We start from the raw sequence: 22,307 nt of genomic DNA on the forward strand, positions 1-22,307 counted from the left end.
TTCTCCCTTTCTAAAAAACTTAACCTTTATTTATTTATTTTTTTTATGCAGTGCTGAGAATCAAACCCGGACCCTGACCTATGCTAAGCAAGCAGCCCTCTACCACTGAGCTATAATGTGAGCCTGACATTTTCTCTCTTTTTCCCTTGGTGTTGGGAATGAACCCAGGGCCTGTGTATGCTAATCAGAAGCTCTATCATTGAGCTACATACACCTCAGCCCACTCTGATATTTTAATGTAAAGCTAAAGTTGCCCCCCCCCCTTTTTTTTTAAGAGAGAGAATTTTTAAATATTTATTCTCTAGTTTTTGGTGGACACAACATTTTTATTTTATTTGTATGTGGTGCTGAGGATCGAACCCAGCGCTCCGCGCATGCCAGGCAAGCAGGTTACTGCTTGAGCCACCTCCCCAGCCCAAGCTAAAGCCCCTTGATACAAAGTTGCTGTTAAATAACTCTCAGCTATCTGGATTTGAGGTGAAGAGTTTGCAATAAAAGATATTCATTGGGGCTGGGATGGCTCAATGGTAGAGCACTTGCCTCACATGTGTAAGGTACAGGGTTCAATTCTCAGCACTGCGAGTATAAATAATAAAATACTATTATAAAATAAAGGTCTGTCAACAACAACAACATCAACAACAAAAAGATATTCATTGTTTTTAGTTGATGATCCTCTCTCCATGAAGAAGAAGGGAGTGTTTAAAATAGAGTTAACTGGGAGCTGGGCACTGTGGTGCATGCCTATAATCCCAGTGACCTGGGAGGATGAGGCAGGAGGATTACAAATTCAAAGCTAGTCTCAGCAACTTAGTGAGGCCCTGTCTCAAAATAAAAAATAAAAGGCCGGGGATGTGGTTCAGTGGTTAAGCACTTCAGTGTTCACTCCCCAATTAAAAGAAAAAAAAAAAAAAAGGTAAAAATAAGTAGTTTGCTCCAGCACTCAGTAATTCCATCTGTAGGAACCTATCCAAGAGAAATGAAAACGTCCACATGAAGACAGATATTCACAGCAGCTTTGAATAAATGCCCCAAAACTGAAACCATCAAAATGTCTGTCAACTGGGAAGCAGAGACACAAAATGAGTTGAATATATGCAGTAATAGAATACTATTCAGCAATGATAGGAATGACACATAAGACACGTTGTTATTAAAACTCAAAAACATGATGCTAAGTGAAAGGCAGCAGACACCAAAGACCATTTGTTGTAAGATTCCATTTTCATGAAATGTCTAGAATACGCAAATGTATATACATAGAGAAAGCAGATTAGTGGTTGCCTTGGGCTGAAGATGAAATCCAGGAGAAACTGCACATGGGTATGAAGGGTCTTTGGGGGTGATGATATGTTTTGAGATTAGTGGCAATGGTAGTAAGACTACAAATTTACTGAGCATCATTGAGTCATACACAAAATAGGTGAATTTCATGATATGTAAATCATGTCTCAATAAAACTTCAATTTTTTGCAATGATACTGGATTAAAACTTGAGCTTTCTCAGCCTTAAATGAAACCAAATTCAGCCATGTCAGCTTCAGGCCTTCATATTCAACTCTTTTTTTCTTCCCATCTACCTGGAATTTGGGCCTATGATTGAATTCTGGGAGTTTGGTTAAAGATATAACTGTTGGGGTTGTGGCTCAGAGGAAAGAGCACTTGTCTAGCATGCATGAGGCACTGGGTTCCATCATCAGTGTCACATAAAAATAATTGTATTGTTTCCATCTACAACAACAACAAAAATTTTTTTTTTAAAAAGATATGTTAAATCATCAAAAGTCAAAGAAGAGTGGTTGTATTTCTATTATGGCCCTTCTTTCCTTCGAGTTAAGGTGTGTGGGGGTGGGGGGGTTGTCTGTTGAATCCAGGGATGCTCTACCACCAAGCTATATCCCCAATCCTTTTTAAAAATTTGAGATAGGGCCTTACTAAATTGCTGAGGCTGACCTAGAACTTGCAATCCTCCTGCCTCAGACTCCCTTTGGGACAGGCATGTGCCACAGTACCTAGCTATTCCTTTGGCTTAATTTTTATTTTTTTCGCAGTACTGAGGACTGAACCCAGGGTCCTCTACCACTAAGCTACAATCCCCAGCCTTTTTTTCCAATTTTATTTTCAGACAGGGTCTTGCTAAGTTGCTCAGGCTGGCCTAGAACTTTCCATCCTCCTGCTTCAGCCCTGCAAGTTGTTGGGATTATAGATAGGCATTTGCTATGGTGCAGCCAACTCCTTTGAGTTAATTTTTAAAGGGACTTACAACTGTGGATTTAAAAGAATATCACATTTCCTCAATCTCTTTAACTGATCTTGGATTTCTTAATTTCCAAGTGTTTGCTAAGTACAAGGGCCATTTTTGCCTAGACTAGTAAATTAATGTAGTGTAATTTCAATTAGGCTATTGGAGACTCCTGGTTTAATCATTCTCCAAGTTTTCCTAGGTGTTTACCCTTCATGTGAACAATTTGAGCAGATTATGGGTAATTTCGGTGTTTATTTCTCCTATAATTTCCTTAAAAACTAATTGTAATGCTGGCCCAGCATCTTGGGAAGTTGAGGTGAAAGAATCACAAATTCAAAGCTCCCCTCAGCAATTAAGGGAAGCCCTAAGCAATTTGTTTCTTTTTTAAACAAGAACCACCACCAAAAAAAAGGGGGGGGGGCTGGGGATGTGGCTCGGTGGATAAGCCCCTCTGGGTTCAATCCATGGTGCCCAAACCAAACCAAATCAAACCAAAAACCCCAACCAGATGCACTGCTAACAAAACAACAAAAAAAGGTATTGATTGACTTGCTTCCAGTTTAATTGCAACATATTAAAAAAAAAAAAAAAGGACTACTGTGCTGGCTACTTTAGTTAAAATAAAACTTCTAAAGGGGTCAAGGTTTGAAGTTCACATTCTTGTGATGTCTGTTTTATTTCCACAAAAGGAAACCCCCATTATCCATAGCAAGACCCCATTATCCACAGTTCTATCAATCATGTACATTTCCTTTTGAGTCTCGTAAATAAGGAAAAAAGTTCAAGTGAGGGAAAACAGGTTCAAATCAAGGTCAGATATCCAAGAGTTTTCTGGTTATTGTGTTGCTGGGGTGGAAAAAGTGGGGAAAAGTTAATCGGATGGGGGTGTCAGCAGGAGGTGGCTTGATTCCAATTTTGGCAGCGAAAGAAAGTACGCGTGCTTCAAGACACTCGGTGACACAGGTGGGCCTACTGTGTGCCCGGCGCTGGGGGGTACAAAGAAAACTACAGGATGCCAAATTCCTTGAGTCTGGTAAAGTTCTAGGCGCTTTATGCATAGCAAGACATCGTCTCTGCCCGAAGACACTGGAAGTTCATTTGCTAGGTTGCATCAGGTGGGGGCAGACAAGGTCCTCTCCTAGAAGTCTGCGGACGCAGAAGGCACCTCATGCAGGAAGAAAGGCTCCCCTCACGTCCTCTAGGTTAGGTCGGCCCCGCAGGCGAAGACTGACACGCCCTCTCCAAAGGGCAGACCCGCCTCGACTAGGGCAGGGCCGGGCGCTGAGCCCTCACCCGGCCCCCGCGAGCGCAGCGCAGCGCCAGCTCCTCACGTGTCCCGCCTGGCCTGGGGCCTTCTCAAGTTCTGCTTCCGCTCGACCCTTCCGACTTCCGGTAAAGAGTCCCTAGCCCACACCTTCGTGCCCACCCGGCCCCAACACCTGGCGTCTCAGCGAGCCCGGCCCACAATGCGCTCCACGGCCGCATCTCCTCTGGGCCTCGCGGCGGCTACCGAGCCTCGCCGCCTCGCCGCAGCCAAGCGGCCCAGGTGGCGCGCGCTCCCGCGGGCGGCGCGGCACGGCGGGCGGGGCGGCGGCGCGAACCCGGACGCGTATCCCTCCGCCGCCCCTCCTCCGCGCGGCCCCGGCCCCCCTACCTACGCGCCCCGCTCGCCTCCCTCCGCCTCAGACTGTTTTGGTAGCAACGGCAACCGCGGCGGCGCGTCCCGGCCCGGCTCCTCTTCGGTCTCGGCGGGCTTCCCCGCCCCTTCGTCGTCCTCCTTTTCCCCTTCGCCAGTCCTGCCGCCCTCTCGGCCGCGCCACCCCGCGCCTCCTCGCTCGGCGCCCGCGCGTCCCCGCTGCGCTCCGGCGTCTCCTCGGCGCGCCCGGCTCCAGGTTGTCCCCGCCCGGCGTGCGAGCCGGTGTATGGGCCCCTCACCATGTCGCTGAAGCCCCAGCAACAGCAACAGCAGCCGCCCGCGGCCGCCAGTGCCCGCAAGCCCGGAGGCGGCGGCCTTCTCACGTCGCCCGCTGCTGCGCCGCCGTCCTCGTCCTCAGTCTCGGCGTCCTCGGCCGCGGCTTCCTCCTCCTCTTCCTCGGCTGCCGCGGCCGGCGCAGGCGGCGGGCGGCCTGGCCTGGGCAGGTGGGTGTCGGCGCCCCAGCCCCCTCTGCTCCGGGCCTGTAGGAGCCGGGGCCTTGCGTCCCCTCCCCCGCGGCCCACACCGCTGTCCCCGCCCCGTGACCGGCCGGCTTGGGGGATGGGCTGGGGACCCGCAGTCGGGGTGGGGTCCCCGCTCGGGTCTGCAGCCACGGGGCTGGGGTTGGGGAGCGCCGCGGGATTCTGCTGAGATTGTCAGGCCGCGTCCAGCCTTCTGCAGCATCCCCTCCCCCTCCCCGAACGGTCAAGATGGAGGGACGGGACCCCCTCCCTTCCCATTTAAGTGTTAGGAAGGGGTTCGCGGGTCTGGGCAATTGTCAGCGTCTGTTCCACCTCCCTGAAACCTTTCCTGCCCCGAATAGCGGGGGGATGCACGGGCAGCGACCCACCCCCATTTTAAAAATTAGCATCGGAGGGGTCTTTAGGTTTTGTTTCGTCTGCTGAAACATGCCTCCTCCCGGGTTAGGGAACATCGAGGGAGGGGGGAGTTAGGGCAGTGACTCCTGTCCCCGCTGAAGGGGCATCCCCGGGCTCCTCCGGAATCTTTGGGGCTGGTCTCTTGTCCTCAACCTTCCCCTTCCCTGTTCTGGAGAAAATGGAAGGACGGGGTGAGGTAGGTAAGCAGTGGCTTCCTGCATCCTCCTCCCTTTAAACCTAAGGTGGCGGCAGCTGGGGTCCAGAACTCTGCAACCGTGGGGCCCGGTGCAATCTCCCGCAGCGTTGCGCCCTCCCGCACCTGAGGAAGGGGTGGGGAGTGCCGGCCTCCCGCCTTCCCCCGCAAGGTCTCCGGCGCGCGCGGGCGGTGGCCGATCCGCATTGCTGTTCCGTGGCCGCGGAGGGGAAGGCGCCTTTGGGTAGTGGTGGGCGAGGGCCGAACTCGGGTGTTGGGGCTGGGACTGGTGGTGGTGACGGCAGCCTGGAGGCTACAAGCCGGGGACCCCGTGTTTATAATTTCTTGGGGGGAGGATTTGCAGCCTGGGACGTGATGGGGGTTCCTGAAGGTAGAAATGGGGAGTTTCTTTGGATTTTTGTCCCCTCTTCCCTACCCATGCTCCAGGTTTGTGATAGAAGCTGGAGGCTTGGTGTTGTCCCAGCTAACTGGATTTGACTCTTAAGGGTGTGTTTGTGCCGGTAGGCCTGTTGGTGGGGGGTGGTTGTCAGTTCGTATTTCACGAACTAAGAAAATGCTTAGTGTTCAAATGAAGCAAATGCCAATAGACTCTATTCCTTTGTGGCTGGTGTCCTTAACTTGGTGAGTGCCGCCAGAGCTCACCAAGGGCACACAAGTCCATTTCCTCTGTGCCCTGAGAGTCCATCCGTGTTGCAGGCACTACTGTGCCTCCCTCAGGCCTAGGCCTGGTTGGCAGGGCCACTGACCAGTGACCCTTCGCCAGGGCTTTCCAAGGTAGGATAAGGGGATTCTTCATTCACTGATTTTCTTTTTTTTAAAAAACACATTTTCAGCAGTGCCTTTCCAAAGAAGTTTCATTTACAGCAGAAGTTACCTATCAAGATGAATTGTAGCTGTTTTTTTAAGGAACTTTGCTGCTGAGGATAGTTTTTGACTTGTAACCCTCAACCTCCCAGTTTCCCCTGTCCCAAGCACTGCAAACACTACTTAGCCCAACTACTTAAATCAAGCGGCCATTTCACTAATTAGTCCATTCAGGGTTCTGTAATTTCAGTTTTCCCTTTTCAGTGTCATTTGGTAAAAAATTTTCATATGATTTTGATAGAAAAGTATGCATTCTGGTTTTTTTCTTCTTAGGTGTCAGGAAGAAATCTCTGGGGATCTAGTCAACCTAGTCCCGTAATTAAAAATTAAAAGGATAATTTTTTAAGTTTGATTGACTGTTTTGCTTAAATTTAGGTTATAACAAAAATCCAGACCCAGAGTAGATTGAGTGATCAAAGATATTTGGAATGTTTTAGTATCATTGATCTTTTTTTTTTTTTTGTTACTTGAATCTTCACAAAAATTAAAGGTTAATTTAGATTCTTGTTTTTAATTATTTTATGTCATTATTTTGATGAATGAAGTTTTGTCTAATGTATAGGATTCATAGAATCCACAGGAAGTTTTTTCTGTATAGTTCTTCAATGTAGAATTGTTTTAGATTTTTACCCACTTTATTGGGTTATTTGTAAATCAGTTACAACTTCTGATATCCTTACGTTAGTGTATATCAGTAATTATAAGATTCTGGGAGCAGGGGTGAAAAAAGAAAAAGTAACATTGGGTTTGATTTGAGATGGCAAAATATTCTTGAAAGTCCAAATTCACATCTGCCTTTTTTTTTTTTTGAGAGTTTTTAATATTTATTTTTCAGTTTTCGGTGGACACAACATCTTTATTTTATTTTTATGTGGTGCTGAGGATCGAACCCAGCACCCTGAGCGTGCCAGTTGAGCGCGTTACCACTTGAGCCACATCCCCAGCCCCCATCTGCCTTAATTAACATTTCATATCTGACTTTGTGAATAGATTTTTTATGACTTTGAAAATGATTTATTGTGTCTTTATCAAATACATTTGAAGGTAGCTATTTTTTCTTAGAAAAGAATAATGCAGCTAGACTCAAGTTTGAGCATGATTTTACTTTAATCCAATTCTTTTGCTTTTTTACCTTTTGTTTTTATGTAGTTGTAGTGATTATGTATACCTTGTGGTCAGCTTTTTTCCCTTTAGTGTTGTATTATAAAATATTTAAAGGTTTTTAGTCGAACAGAACAATCTGTTAAATGAAATTTCTACTTAACTATTTTTGGTTTTGGGTTTCCACTTTTTTTGCTTTTATAGATAGTGGTGCAATGAACATCTTTTTTTTTAAATTTATGTATTTTTTTCATTTTAGTAGATTTTTTTTTAAGAAAGAGTGAGAGAGAGAATTTTAATATTTATTTTTCAGTATTTGGCAGACACAACATCTTTGTATGTGGTGCTGAGGATCGAACCTGGGCCGCACGCATGCCAGGAGAGCGCTACCGCTTGAGCCACATCCCCAGCCCCCCAATGAACATCTTTATACTAATAGTTTTTTGCTTCAGTGTAATTATTTCCCTGGAGAAAGTTCCCAGGAGTGGTTTAACTAGGTCAAAGGGCTTCAAGATTTTTTATGGCTCTTGTTAGCTGTGCTGTATTATTCTTCAGAAGACTCACCAGTTTCTGAGGCCAAGAAGGTGGCTCTTCTATAGAATAGTTTTCTGTGTAGTTTGTCAAATACTGAGAGGGTTTTCAAGGGAGTAGTTGTGTGTACTGTTAAGTGTATACATTACATAAATTAAAAGCTTTTGTTAGTTACTTGGCTATTTGTTAGCTTTTTTAAAAATATTTTTTAGTTGGGCACTTGTCTTTATTTTTTATGTGGTGCTGAGGATGTACTAGGCGAGTGCTCTATTGAGCCACAACCCCAGCCCCTTATATTTAATTTTGAATTTTGTTCCTCTGATGACTTAATGAGATAATATATGTGAATATAATTTTGAAGAACTGTGCTTTATCTATTGTGATTTTTACTTAGTAATGAAATTGCTGAGGGGAATTGTTCTAAAGCCTTTTTGTTGTTGTTGTTAACCCCCTCTTTGATCCAAAAGGTTATTAGCTGCTAGTCTGTGACTCAGTTATTTTGGTGAATTTTATGTAATTTCATGGCACATTAGGAATTATCACTAGTTAATCCATCTCTCTTCCCGTTCTACATTTCCTTCCCTTCTTCCCTGTTTTTTAGATTAATAGGTTTACAATACAGTTACTCTAAATAATACATTCGAATTTCTTTGGGTACAGGATTCAGTGTGAATAAAAACTGTTTTGTGATGCTGGGGGATAGAACTAGGGCCGCCTCCCCAGATCCCTTTTTAAAAAAATGATTTTCTGCTTTGTGCTTTTGCTGCTGCTTTCTCTTCAAGCTTTCCAACTTAGAATTTGTGCTGCAATTGTTCATCATGCTTCCATTTAAATTGTTCATCATGCTTTGTCAGTGAGATATTCGTCTCAAATGTCTTTTAGAAGGGCCTAAAACTTCTATGTTAAACATAAACTTTTATACATCTGTGTACAAGGCAGGTTGTAGGTTATTTGGAAATATCCATGAATACAGCAAAGATAGTTGCTTTCCTGAAGTTTACATTCTAATAAGAGAAAAGACATTAAATTAGCAACCTATGTGTAGTATTAGAGAAGACTGAGATTAGAGGAAAGCAGATTAAGGGCAAAGGGAGTTTGGGAATGGTAATGGGTTGCAATTTTAAATGGATTAGTGGAAGCTTCATTGAAGCGAGTAACATTTGAACAAAGATTTGAAGATTTAACCATTTGTTTTTTGTGTAGATTAATGAGTCTTGGCTTCATTTGTAATTTATAAGGCTTAAACTGAATCATCCTTCAACTCATTTGATACTCATTTGGTTAGTACCAAATCTGGAGTTAGACCAAAAAAGTTAATTGACATAGGTCATTAGGAGTAAAGTGTAAATGGCTATTAATAAAAGAGTCTTTTTCTTTTGGGCTTTATCTAATTAGTTTTGTTTTCATTCCAAGTACCTGGAGAAAAATATACTTTTTTTTTTTTTTTTTAAGAGAGTGCAAGAGGAGAGAGAGAGAGAGAGAGAGAGAGAATTTTTTAATATTTATTATTTTTTTTTTTAGTTCTCGGCGGACACAACATCTTTGTTGGTATGTGGTGCTGAGGATCGAACCCGGGCCGCACGCATGCCAGGCGAGCGCGCTACCACTTGAGCCACATCCCCAGCCCGAAAAATATACTTTTTAACATAAGCTATCTGATGTAAGCTTTTGTCCTATGTGTCTCAAAAGAAAAAAAGTAATCCTGTAGTTGCATTCTGAAACATAGTGAAAACATTTATGGGATCTGTCACGGTGTTCTTATTTTGTTTGAATGTAAACTTGTATTTTCTGTGTTTCTCTAATTGGAGAGACAGTTTTAATCTTACACAGGGGATGTTAACTCATATCATAGCTATTTAATAGCCATATGTTTCGACTTAAAGGAAGATCTGATTTTTTTTGTCCTAAATAGTTACAGCTGTGTTAGAACTTTCTTTTTTTTTTTAATTTTTTTATTTATTTATTTTTTAATATTTTATTTTTTAGTTCTCGGCGGACACAACATCTTTGTTGGCATGTGGTGCAGAGGATCGAACCCGGGCCGCACGCATGCCAGGCGAGCGCGCTACCTCCTGAGCCACATTCCCAGCCCTGTGTTAGAACTTTCTTTCATTATAGTATAGAGAGGGGGTGTTTTACTTTGAAAAGAATTTTAAAGTTTTAGAAGATTTTTTTCCCTTGAATTATAATTTTCTATTTTGGCTAGTTAGTAAACGTATTTTCATATTATATAGAATTGAGCTTGAGTGAAATTGTTTTTGTAGCTATTTCAAATGATTGTGACAGTTTCATTGGAGATGTAAATGGAGTTTACTAGCAGGCCTACTTGCTGCTGCTCTTTTTAATTGAGAACACTTGGGCTTTTTTGAAGCATATCTGGGTCATCTATGCCTGTTACCATTCTAAGGTTTTTAAGAAGTCTCTACAGTTGTCTAAAGGTAGATCACTAAAGGTAGAATGCTATTCTTTTTTTTTTTTAGTTGGACACAATACCTTTATTTTATTATTTTTTTTTTTATGTGGTGCTGAGGATCGAACCCAGGGCCTCGAGTGTGCTAGGCGAGTGCTCTTCCGTTGAGCTACAACCCCAGCCCCAGAAAGCTATTCTTTTTTTTTTTCGGTTTGTTTCTGGGGATTGAACCTAGGGGCACTTTACCACTGAGTTATATATCCAGCACTGTATTTTTTAAAAATTTATTTTAAAAAATATTGTTTTAGTTGTAGATGAACACGGTACCTTTTTTAAAAAATATTTTTAGTTGTAGATGGACACGATACCTATGATACCTTTGTTCTTTTTATTTAGTTTCACATGGGGCTGGGGATCGAACAGAGGGCCTCACACATGCTAGGCAAGCACTCTACCACTGAGCTAAAACCCCAGCCCCGACATAATACCTTTGTTTATTTATTTATTTTTAATGTAGTGCTGAGGATCAATCCTACTGCCTCACACATGCTAAGCAGGCACTGTACCACTGAGCTACAGCCCCAGCCCCTGCCACTTTTTAAACAGGGTATCACGAAGTTACCAAGGCTTGCCTGGAACTTTAGGTTCTCCTGCTTTAGCTTTCTGAGTTGCTGGGATTAGATGTGGGCCACTGTGCCTGGCTTGAGTCTTTTTTAAGGAATTTTTTTTGTGGCTTAGGTGTTTAAGACTTCAAAAGTAGGGAATGTTTCTTAGAAAATTTACTCCCCAGTGAATATGAAGCTGGTATCCATCCAGTCTTTAGATTGTAGCATTTAGATCTAGAATTTATAATGTAGACACTTGAATCCATACCATTACTTATGATTGGAAATAGATTGAGCTTTAGATGTGGGAGTTTTTTTGTTGATTTGTTTTTGTTTTTTATTGGTGTGATGCTGGGGATTGAACACAGGGCCTCACCAGGCCAGGCAAGTGTTTACCACTGAGCCATATCAGTGGTAGAGGTATAGCTCAGGTCAGCTATGGTTGAGCTATATCTTTTTTTTTTTTTTTTTTTTTAAGTTGTTTGTAGACCTTTATTTTATTATATGTGGTGCTAAGAATCAAACCCAGTACCTCACAGTTGCTAGGCAAGTGTGCTACCACTAAGCCCCAGCCCCAGCCCTGGTTGAGCTATATCTTAGTGTGCTTTTTTTTTTGAGTTTGTCTTTTGATCCCAGGTCCTGGCACATACTAGCCAAGCCCTCTACCACTGAGGTACATACCCAGCCCTTCATAATGTGTTTTTGTTTTTGGTACCAGGGATTGAACCCAGGAGCGTGAAGCCACATCCTCAGCCCTTTATTATATTTTATTTTGAGACAGGGTCTTGCTAAGTTGCTTATGCTCTCTTTAAGTTGCTGAGGCTGGCTTTGAACTCAATCCTCCTACGTCAGCCTCCCGAGCTGCTGGTATTACAGGTGTCTCACTGCACCTGGCTTGTAATGTGTTTTGATATTCATAAAAAAGTTTTTTTCTATTAAAAAATAATTTTTTTCTGCTTTTTAAAGTAATATTCTACATAGAACATATTTTTACATGTGTATATATATATGTATATCTATATATATAAATTTGCTTTTTTGGGCACATAGACACATTTGTTTTTTGTGGGGATTGAATCCAGGGCACTTTACCATGGAGTCATATCCCCAGATATGACTTTATTATTTATTTATTTATTTTGAGATAGGGTCTTGCTAATTTGCCCAGCCTGGCCTTGAACTTGTGATCTTCCTGCCTCAGTCTCCCAAGTAGCTGGAATTACAGGCCTACATCACCATGCCTGGCTACTGTGTTCTTTTAACAATAGTTTTCTTATTCCTTTTTGACTCCGGTAGGATGTTCTCATCATTATTGCTCTATGCAAATAATTTAAAGTGGTAAGATTTTTATTCGTTCAGCAAACACTGATTGAATACTATTTATATTCCCAGTACTGTTCTGGTCACTTGGGAATACATGGTAAAGAAAGCAGACACAAATTCCTGCCCTTATGGATCTGGGATTATAACCTGTGCCATCATGCCTGGCAAAATGAGAATATTTGAGCAGGTGTGCAGAACAGATTTATTCTTGAAATTAAATGGAAAAACAGTCTTTGTGTGAGTACTGCCTCATTTATATTTGAAATTCTTTTATAATTTGAACGGGATTAGAAGTTTTAATCCTCCCTCTCAGGAATTTAGCTCAGGGTCTTTGCAACATGCTAGGCAGGTGCTTGAAGTATTCTTTGTAGAAAAAAAGTAAGTTACTACAGAGAAACAAAATCCTTGGAAAATAAAGTGACACATAATCATCTTCATCATCGTTTTTTTGGTACTTGGGGTTGAACCCAGGGTTGCTCATCCACTAAATATTTCCAGGCATTTTTTATAAAAGTTATTTTAAAAATTTTATATAGAAACCAGGGTCTTGCTCAGTTGCTTAGGACCCCACTAAGTTGCTGAGGCTGGCTTTGAACTTGCAGTCTTTCTCCTCAGCCTCCCAAGCTTCTGGAATTATAGGTATGGGTCCCCGTGCCTGGCCCTTTTGTTTCCCCTTGAGATAACCACTCTTAAAAATTTTGCATACGTGATTTCAGAATCTTTGTGGTCTTTGTGAACATACACATATACATTGAACAAAGTGAGATATGTACTAGATATCTTTAAAAAATTATTTTAGTTGTAGGTGGACAAAATACCTTTATTTTATTTATTTTTCTGTAGTACTAAGGATCCACTCCAGTGCCTCACACTTGCCAGGCAAAGCGCTCTACCACTGAGCCACAATCCCAGCCCATGTTTAAAATATTTTTAAAGTGATAGGATATTAGAGCATGAAGTGATAACAGAAACTCAAAATAAAAACAAATATCTCAACATTAAGAGATTAGGAAAACTTTTTTTTCCCCCAGTGGCAGAGCAGTAAGGGTTGTATTCAAAGAATAAAATGGACCACTGTTACATTTCCCCACTGTCAATTTCTATATTCCATTACCATGGAAAAATGGGTGATGACATCTCTAAGCTGTTTTCTGCTCAAAGAGGGTGAAGTAACCCAAAGTTCTTGTTTTCTATCATGTGGGGCGTGAACAGTTAAGGGTATGCAGCATTAGAGCAGTTCAGAGGTCCAAGAAATTAGGAAAACATGACTAAAGCACACTTTGTAGAACTTTATTAGATCCTCCACTTAACAAGCCATTCTGGGCATGGTGGCACACACCTGTAATCCCAGTGGCTGGGAAGGCTGAGGCTGAGGATCTCAAGCTTAAAGCCAGCCTTAGCAGCCTAGTGAGACCTTGTCTCCAAAAAAAAAGAAATGGGCTGCGGATGTGGCTCATTGATTGTGTGTGTCCCTGGGTTCAATCCCTGGAACAAAAAAAAAAAAAAGAAAAACACATACATTAAATAGGATCATATTTTTTATTTCAAAGAGTACACAGTTACAGGCAGCCCATGCCCTTTAGGATTGCTTTTGTAACTTTTTGAGTTTGATTTGCTAATGTAGGAGATCTAGTTCCTTATCTTTGTTAGTTTTTTAAAATGTTTTTATTAGTTATTGATGGACCTTTATTTATTTGTTTTATATGGGGTGCTTTAGTCGAATTTTCCTAATCTCTTGGACCTCTGAATTGCTCTGATGCAGCCCATTTGTTCTTTTTTTTAATTTTATTTAGAGACCTCTTCTCCCAGAATTGCCTAGGGCTTCACTAAGTTGCTGAGGCTGGCTTTGAGTTCATGATCTCCTGCCTCAGCTTCCTGAGCTGCTGGGATTTTAGGCTTGTGCAACCACATGGGCCTTATCTTTGTTCTTATATGTAATTCTGTACACATGTAGCATGAAATCAAATTTTAAAGTTCCTTGGTTTTATTATTTTTAATGACTTAGAATTGTTACAAATCTGGGTTATGAAAACTTATTACAAGTGTTTAAACCACAGTCTTTTATTGGCTGATAATTATTTGTGATTATACTTGTGAAAATTTTAAATTCCCTTTAAAGATTTTTACGTAGATTGCCTATAACTTAAGCCTTAAAGTTGAGTCACGTGGTTATAAAATAACAATTTTATGCTATGATTAATATCAAGCTGCATCTTGGGAATTAAATAATGTCATTCTATAATGGACTTTTTGTAGTAGTATGACCCTTGTCTGATATAATTTTATTTATTTATTTATTTTTGTGGTGCTGGGGATTGAACCCAGGGATTTGTGCATGCATGGCAAGCACTCTACCAACTGAGCTATATCCCTAAACCTTGATGTAATTTTAAATGAATGTGGCTTATTTGTGTTAAGTATACCAAAGGTTTAGAATGTTGTCCTGTTGAAGATATTCCTTGAGAGCTTTAACAGTGTTGCCAATGTTCAAATAATTTTTATTCCACTTCTCATATTGCCTTTTTAAAAAAGTATATTTATTGGGCTGGGGATGTGGCTCAAGCAGTAACGCGCTTGCCTGGCATGCTCGGGGCGCTGGGTTCAATCCTCAGCATACATAAAAATAAAATAAAGATGTTGTGTCCACTGAAAACTAAAAAATATTAAAAAAGTTCTCTCTTTTTATATATATGTAAAAAATATATATATATATTTTTTTAGTTGTAGTTGGACACAATATCTTTATTTTTATGTGGTGCCAAGGATAGAATCCAGGATCACTCATGTTCTAGGTGAATGCTCTACTGCTGAGCGGACAACCCCAGGTCCCTCATATTGCTTTTATAAATCATTTGTTAAAAAAATTTTTTGGGGGGGGGGCTGGGGATGTGGCTCAAGCGGTATCGCGCTCGCCTGGCATGCGTGCGGCCCAGGTTTGATCCTCAGCACCACATACAAACAAAGATGTTGTGTCCGCCGATAACTAAAAAATAAATATTAAAAATTCTCTCTCTCTCTCCTCTCTCACTCTCTCTTTAAAAAAAAAAATTTGGGGGGCTGGGGTTGTGGCTCAGCAGTAGAGTGCTCGCCTAGCACGTGCAAGGCCTTGGGTTCGATCCTCAACACCACATAAAAATAAATAATTAAAGATATTGTATTTAACTACAACTAAAAGAAAACTATTGCCAAGAATTTTTTTTATCTTCTTAATTTTTTTATTTTTTTAAAAATATTTATTTTTTAGTTTTCGGCAGACCCAACATCTTTGTATGTGGTGCTGAGGATCGAACCCGGGCCGCACACATGCGAGCGCACTACCACTTGAGCCACATCCCCAGCCCAAAGTTTTTAATTTTTGAGCTGGGGTTGTGGCTAGTGATGGAGCATTTGCCTAGCATGTGTGAGGCACTGGGTTTGATTCTCAGCACCACATATAAATAAAAAAAAGTCCATCAACAATTAATAAAATATTTAAAAAATAAATAAATAAAATAAAGATATTGTGTTCATCTACAACTAAAAAATTTAAAAAGCTTTAATTTAAAAGTTTAATAGTTTTTATCTTGATTATAATTTTAATTTTCTTTAAAGACTTTAAACCAAGTAGTACATTTTATTTGGGAGCTTGTAAGTGTTTATTGTGAACTTTGTGCAGTTAACTGTTTTCATCCCTAAAAACATTTGGAAATCAGGAATTAAATACCTAAGGTTTTCTGTGCTGAAATGTGCAGATTACAGAAAGGGGAATTCTTCAGGGTCTCTTTCAGAGCTTATTTGCTTTAACTTTATACATTCTTTTTTATGATTTGTAGATTGCTAATAAGTAAAAATGTAAAATTGTTGAAGTCAGACATTGGCAGCAATGAAAAATAACAGTGTGATAGAAAGCTAAGAGACCATAGAGTTACAGAAAACATTCAAGACAGGTACAGTGGTGTATGCCTGTAATAAGGAGGCTGAGAAAGGAGGATAACAAGTTCAGGGCCAGCCTTAGCAAGTTAGTGGGACCCTGTCTCAAAAAATGAAAAGGTGTGGTGATGTATCTTAGTGATAAAGCAACCCTGGGTTCAAGCCTCAGCTTAAAACAGAACAACCAGATACCAGAGCTTAAAAAGTTATAGTATCCTGAAAGACTTGACTGTGTCTAGGTTTATAGTTCTAGGCCTTAGACCCCAGAGGTATTACTGTTGTACAGCATAGTATAGTTAAATAATGTGTTCATAATGGTGATTTATAAATACAAGTTTAAATTGTTTTTCATATCTAAAGTATTTTTCAAACTGCAGGTCATGACCCTTGAGTAGGTTGTGAAATCACTTTAGTGGGTCATGACAAAGCATTTTTAGAAAAATTTAAAAATAGTAGAATGTATTATTAATGTATTAATAGTATATTATTAAGGGTAAGAATTGTTTTAAGAAAAATGCAGTGTAGTACATATGCATTTCTATTTTGAGAAGTGCATATGTACTACATTGCATTTTTTTGTTTGTTTATTATGGTACTGGGGATTGAACCCAGGGGTGTTAATCACTGAGCCACATTCCCAGACTTTTTTAAAACTTTTTTTTTTTTTTTTAAAGAGAGAGTGAGAGAGGAGAGAGAGTGAGAGAATTTTTTTTTTTTAATATTTATTTTCTAGTTCTCGGCAGACACAACATCTTTGTTTGTATGTGGTGCTGAGGATCGAACCCGGGCCGCACGCATACCAGGCGAGCGCGCTACCGCTTGAGCCACATCCCCAGCCCCTAAAAACTTTTTTGAGTCATGATCTCCTTAAGTTGCTTAGGTCCTTGCTAAGAGCGTTGGAGAAATGTTTTGAAGTTATGCCTAGGCTAGGATTATCATATTTAAAACATTTTTTTTTTGCAGTTGTGTATGGACAGAATATCTTTATTTTATTTATTTTTATGTGGTGCTGAGGATCAAACCTCACACATACGAGGCAAGTATTCTGCCACTGAGCTACAGCTCCAGCCCTAGGGTTATCATATTTAGCAAATAAAAATATAGGATGCTCAGTTAAATATGAAATTTCTAGGGGTCAGAGCTCTGTGGTAGAGTGCTTGCTTTGTGTGAGTGAGGGTCTGAGTATAATCTTTAACCTCAAAAGAAAAAAAAAATTGGGTGTGGTGACACAAACTTGTGATACCCAGGGATTTGAGAGGCTGAGGCAGAAGGATTTTAAGTTTGGAGACAGCCTTGACTATTTACTAAGAGCTTGTGTCAGGATTTTTAAAAAGGGCTGGGAATGTAGCTTAGTGGTATAGCACACTGCCTCAATACCCATTACCACCAAAAAAAAAAAAAAATATATATATATATATATGTGTGTGTGTATGTGTATGTATATATGCGTGTATATATTTGTGTATATATGTATATTTGTGTATATATATACACACATGTATATATGTCCATGTACAGATATATACCGTTTGTATATGTATGTATATGTTTCTGATAAACAGTGACTAATTTTTTTCTCAGTACTGGGGAATGAACACTGAGCTTTGCACATGCTAGGCAAGCAGTCTATACCAATGAGCTACATCTTAAACCTGTTATAGTTTTATTTTTTTGGTACTGGGAATTGAACCCAGAGGTACTTAACCACTGAGCCACATCCTCAACCCTTTTTTAATATTTTATTAGAGACAGGGTCTCGCTCAGTTGCTAAGTGCCTTGCTGAATTGCTGAGATAAGCTTTGAATTTGTGTTGCCAGTTTCCTAAACCGCTAATATTAGAGGTGTGGACCACTGCTTCTGGCTGGTCTCAGAATTTTTAATCCTTCTGTTTTAGCCTCCTGAATTGCTGAGATTATAGACTTGTGCCACTGCGTCTGGCCATTTTATTTTGAGACATGGTTTTGCTAAGTTGCTCAGGTTGGCCTCAAACTTGGAATTCTTATGCTTTAGCCTCTCTAGTAGCTGTGTGTGCTATCACACCTGGCTTTTATTTTCTCTCTCAAATGTTTTTAAAGATTTGGCCCCAAACTTCTTTGCAAAGTGTCTTTAACATAGAAAATTCTCATTTTTCTTCTGTTCTTAAAAACTTACGGATTGTATTATGGATGGCATTCAATATATAGTTTCTTGTGTTTATGTGCAGCAGCTCTTCTGCTTGGAAACTTTAAGATTAGGATTAATTGAGAAAGGAGCAAAGTTACACTCCAAAACATAGCCACCAACAGATGATTTTTTTGTTGTTAATGGTCAAATTCACAACCATTCCTGTTATCTTTAAAATGTGTGTTTACTGTGCTTGAATTTAGGTTATTGTTAAGCCTATCATATTCAAGAGCTGCAGTAGTGAGTACTGATAGTGAATCAGAAGACAACATTTAATTATGGTAGAAATCATAGATTTTTAAAAGTTTGTAAATGGGGGCCAGGGATATGGCTCAGTTAGTAGAGTGCTTGCCTTGCAGGCACAAGGCCCTGGCCAGGGTTCAATCCCCAGCAACACACACACACACTCACACACATGCAAAAGTTTGTAAACAGTAGTACAGTGGTGGCTTGGGACAGGACAAATTATTCTGAATAACAGGGACCAAAACTACCATGTTTGTTTAGTTAGTGATCAGTGGAAGATAGAACTGGTGGATGAAAAATGGGAAAAAACTTGGAAGTTTCTAGCTAAAGGTTTTAATTTGAAAGAACTGTAGTTAAAATACTATTGCTGAAGTTTGTCAATACCTACACACAAGCTGGGCATGGTGACGAATGCCTATAATCCTAGCAGCTCTGGAGGCTGAAGCAGGCAGGGGAATAGTGAGTCCAAAGCCAGCCAGTGACAAAGATGAGGTGTGTGGTGGCATGTGCCTATAATTCCAGTGACTTGGGAGACTGTGGCAGGAGGATCACAAATTTGAAGCCAGCCCATAGCAACTTAGCAAGGCCCTAAGCAACTTAGACCCTATCTCAAAATAAAACAATATAAAACTGACGAGTTGTGGAAAAATCCCTAGTACCAAAAAAAAAAAAAAAAAGAGAGAGAGAAGCAGCAGCGCTGGGATGTGGCTTAGTGATAAAACACCCCTGGGTTCCATCCCTAGATAAAAAAAAAAAGATTGGGCTGGGGATGTGGCTCAAGCAGCAGCGCACTCGCCTGGAATGCGTGCGACCTGGGTTCGATCCTCAGCACCACATACAAACAAAGATGTTGTGTCCGCCGAAAACTAAAAAATAAATATTAAAAAAATTTAAAAAAAAAGATTGTTAGATTGAATTTTGGAGAATGATATCTAATAGCATATTCATTTATTGGGTCTGTAGGCTTAAAAACCTGTCCATCTTGGGCCTAGGAACAAATGAATATGCAGAGGAGACTTTGTTTATGCACTATGATGTAGCTCAAATTGTTAAAGACACTTATTTTTTTCTCTGGAATGTTATATTTTATTTATTTATTTTTAAAAATATTTTGAGAGAGAGAATATTTCAATATTTATTTTTCAGTTTTTGGCAGACACAACATCTTTGTTTGTATGTGGTGCTAAGGATCAAACCCGGGCCGCACGCATGCCAGGTGAGCGCGCTACCACTTGAGCCACATCCCCAGCCCGGAATGTTATATTTTAGATGTACTGAATTCCAATTTAAATAAAGGAAAATTATCCCTTTTAAGTGCAATGTTCTTCTTTTTTTTTTTTAATGAGAGAGGAGGGGGGGGGGAGAGAATTTTTAATATTTTTTAGTTCGGCGGACACAACATCTTTGTTGGTATGTGGTGCTGAGGATCGAACCCAGGCCGCACGCATGCGAGGCGAGCGCGCTACCGCTTGAGCCACATCCCCAGCCCTTTTCTTTCTTTTTTTTTTGTACTAGGGATTTAACCCCTGGGTGCTTAACTGTTGAGCTATATCTTTAGCCCATTTTATTTTTTGAGACGGGCCTCACTGAGTTGCTAAGTCTGGCTTTGAATTTTCATTTCTCTTGCTTCAGCCTCCTGAGCTGCTGGGATTACAGGTGTGTGCCACCACAGCCAGCATGCATTTTTTTTTTTTTTTTAGTTGTAGATGGACATATAATATCTACTATATTTATTTTTATGTGGTGCTGAGGATTGAACCTAGTGCCTCACATATGTGAGGTAAGCACTTTACCTCTGAGCTCCAGCTCCAGCATGTGTTATTTATTTATCATTTTAGTAGATGGGCACAATATATAACTAGAAAATATTTTTTAGTTATACATGGATGCAGTATCTTTATTTTTTAGTTTTATGTGGTGCTGAGGATCGAACCCAGTACCTCACACTTGGGAGGCAAGCGCTCTACCGCTGAGCCACACCCCAGCTGCCAATACCTTTGTTTTATTTATTATGTGGTGCTGAGGATCAAACCCAGTGCCTCACATGGGCTGGGCGAGAACTGTGCCACTGAGTTATACCCCAGCCCCCCCAGTATGTTCTTGAGTTTTAACAAACATACATATTTATGTAATGACCATTGCAATTATCCTTCTCCTTTGTTTGTTTCCTCAATGAGTCTCCTTTCCTCAACCCTGGCATTTATTGATTTATTTCCCATTTCTTATACTGTAGTTTTGTCTTTTCTGGAATGTCATAGAATCCTACAGCCTACAGCCTTTTATGCTTGACTTCTCTTACAAGGCATACTGCTTATAGATTCATTTGTGTTATTGCATGTAACAGTAGTTTCTCCCCCCCCCCTTTTTTTTTTTAACTCACAGCCACATCCCCAGCCCTATTTTGTATTTATTTAGAAATGGGGTTTCACTGAGTTGCTTGGTGCCTCCCCATTGCTTTGAACTTGCAGATCTCCTGTCTCAGCCTCCCAATCCGCCAGGATTACAGGCGTGTGCCACTGTGCCCGGCCTCTCCTTTTTTGAGTAGTATTTCATTATAGGTATGTACCAGTTTGTTCATTAAGTGATAGACACTTGAGTTGTGAGTAGTTTTGCATTATTAGCAGATTTTGGCTCTTTTATAAATAAAGCTGCTGTGGATGTTTATGTACAGGTTTTGTGAGCTGTTTTATTTATTTTGACTAAGTATGTAGAAATGGGAATGCTAGGGTGTGTGGCAAGTGTTTAATTTTTGTTTAAGTGTTTAATTAAAGTAATTTCAGGGCGGGGCTGGGGTTGTTGCTCAGTGGTTGAGCCCTTGCCTCCTGTGCATGAGGCGCTGGGTTTGATCATCAGCATCACATAAAAAAATAAAGATTTTTTTTTTTAAAAAAGGAATGCTGGAATATTGCTCAGTAGTAGAGTGGTTGCTTAGCATGCAGAGGTCCTAGGTGTGATCCCCAGTATTGCCAAGAAAAAAATAGAGTGTACTATATTTGTATTCTCTTTAGCAGTATATGAGATTCTGTTTGTTCCAATTCCTTGTCAGCAATTTGTATGTTAGTCTTTAATTTTAGACATGCTAGTGGGAATGTAGTGGTATTGTGGTTTAATGTGCATTATCCTGATGTCTAATATTGATCAATCTTTTTATGTGCTTATTTGCCATTAAGGTCATAATTGAAATTGAGGGAAACATGGAGTTGATTCCTTTATGAATTCATGCTTCTAGGGCATATATATATATATATATAATAAATGTGATTATTACACAACTCTTGGATAATCTGCCCAAAGAGGTTAAATGATCTGTTAAAATTCATGTAGCTAGAAAGTGGTAGAGATGGAATGACATACTATTATTGTATTACGATGTCTAGAAAAGTATATGTGAGAAGAAAACAGGTGATGGAATTAAGGAATATTAGGATTATTCCCCCACCCTCCACCCTATTGAGGATTGAACCTAGGGCCTAGTGGCACGTGTTAGGCGTGTACTTTACCAATGAACTACATTCCCAGTGACCCCCTTCCTTTTATGAGGCAGTCTCTTGCTAAATTGCCCAGGCTGATCTCCAGCTTGGGATCCTCCTGCCTCATCCTCCCTAGTAGCTAGGATTACAGGTTTGGGTGACCATGTCCAGCAGGATCTGTTTCTTTAATTGAACAGAAACTTGAGGCATTAGATTCATTGGGTGAAAGAATGTACAAATCAGAGTGATGGAGATACTCACCGTTTTTTATTTTTATGTGGTGCTGAGGCTCGAATCCAGTGCCTTGCTTGCACGTGCTAGGTGAGTGCTCTACTGCTGAGCCACAACCCCAGCCCCCAAATCAGACTCTTAAGGATAAAAAGTGGAGAAAAAAATAGGGAATGTGTATTTGTGACATGTAGTGAATTTGAAGTCTGAAATGCTATAGGAAGTCTGCATCTGCATGTTTGTTTTTTTGGGAGTAGGGATTGAACTCAGGGATACTTTACCTCTGAGCCACATACTCAGCCCTTTTTATTTTTTATTTTATTTAATTTTTAATTTTTTGGGTACCAGGGATTGAACTCGGGAGCACTTAGCCACTGAGCCACATACTCAGCCCTATTTTGTATTAGAGACAGGGTCTCACTGAGTT

The 22,307-nt window shown here is 40.5% G+C and overlaps 1 protein-coding gene across 6 annotated transcripts in view; it reads left to right on the forward strand.

Moving 5' to 3' along the window:
• The first annotated feature begins 2,806 nt into the window (after positions 1-2,806).
• Positions 2,807-22,307, forward strand: part of ATXN2 (ataxin 2) — a 107,955-nt gene continuing 88,454 nt past the window's right edge. For 3 of the 6 annotated variants that reach the window (XM_081283386.1, XM_081283387.1, XM_081283388.1), the window contains exon 1: positions 2,808-4,384. In XM_081283386.1, coding sequence (XP_081139512.1) covers positions 4,182-4,384 — 203 coding nt within the window. In that variant the 5' untranslated portion in view covers positions 2,808-4,181. Of the gene's footprint in view, positions 4,385-22,307 lie in introns of all 6 variants that reach the window. The other 3 variants (XM_081283389.1, XM_081283390.1, XM_081283391.1) reach the window with 2 other exon arrangements.

This window comes from Spermophilus citellus (assembly GCF_964194105.1).
Source record: "Spermophilus citellus genome assembly, chromosome: 3".
Taxonomy (NCBI): Eukaryota; Metazoa; Chordata; class Mammalia; order Rodentia; family Sciuridae; genus Spermophilus; species Spermophilus citellus.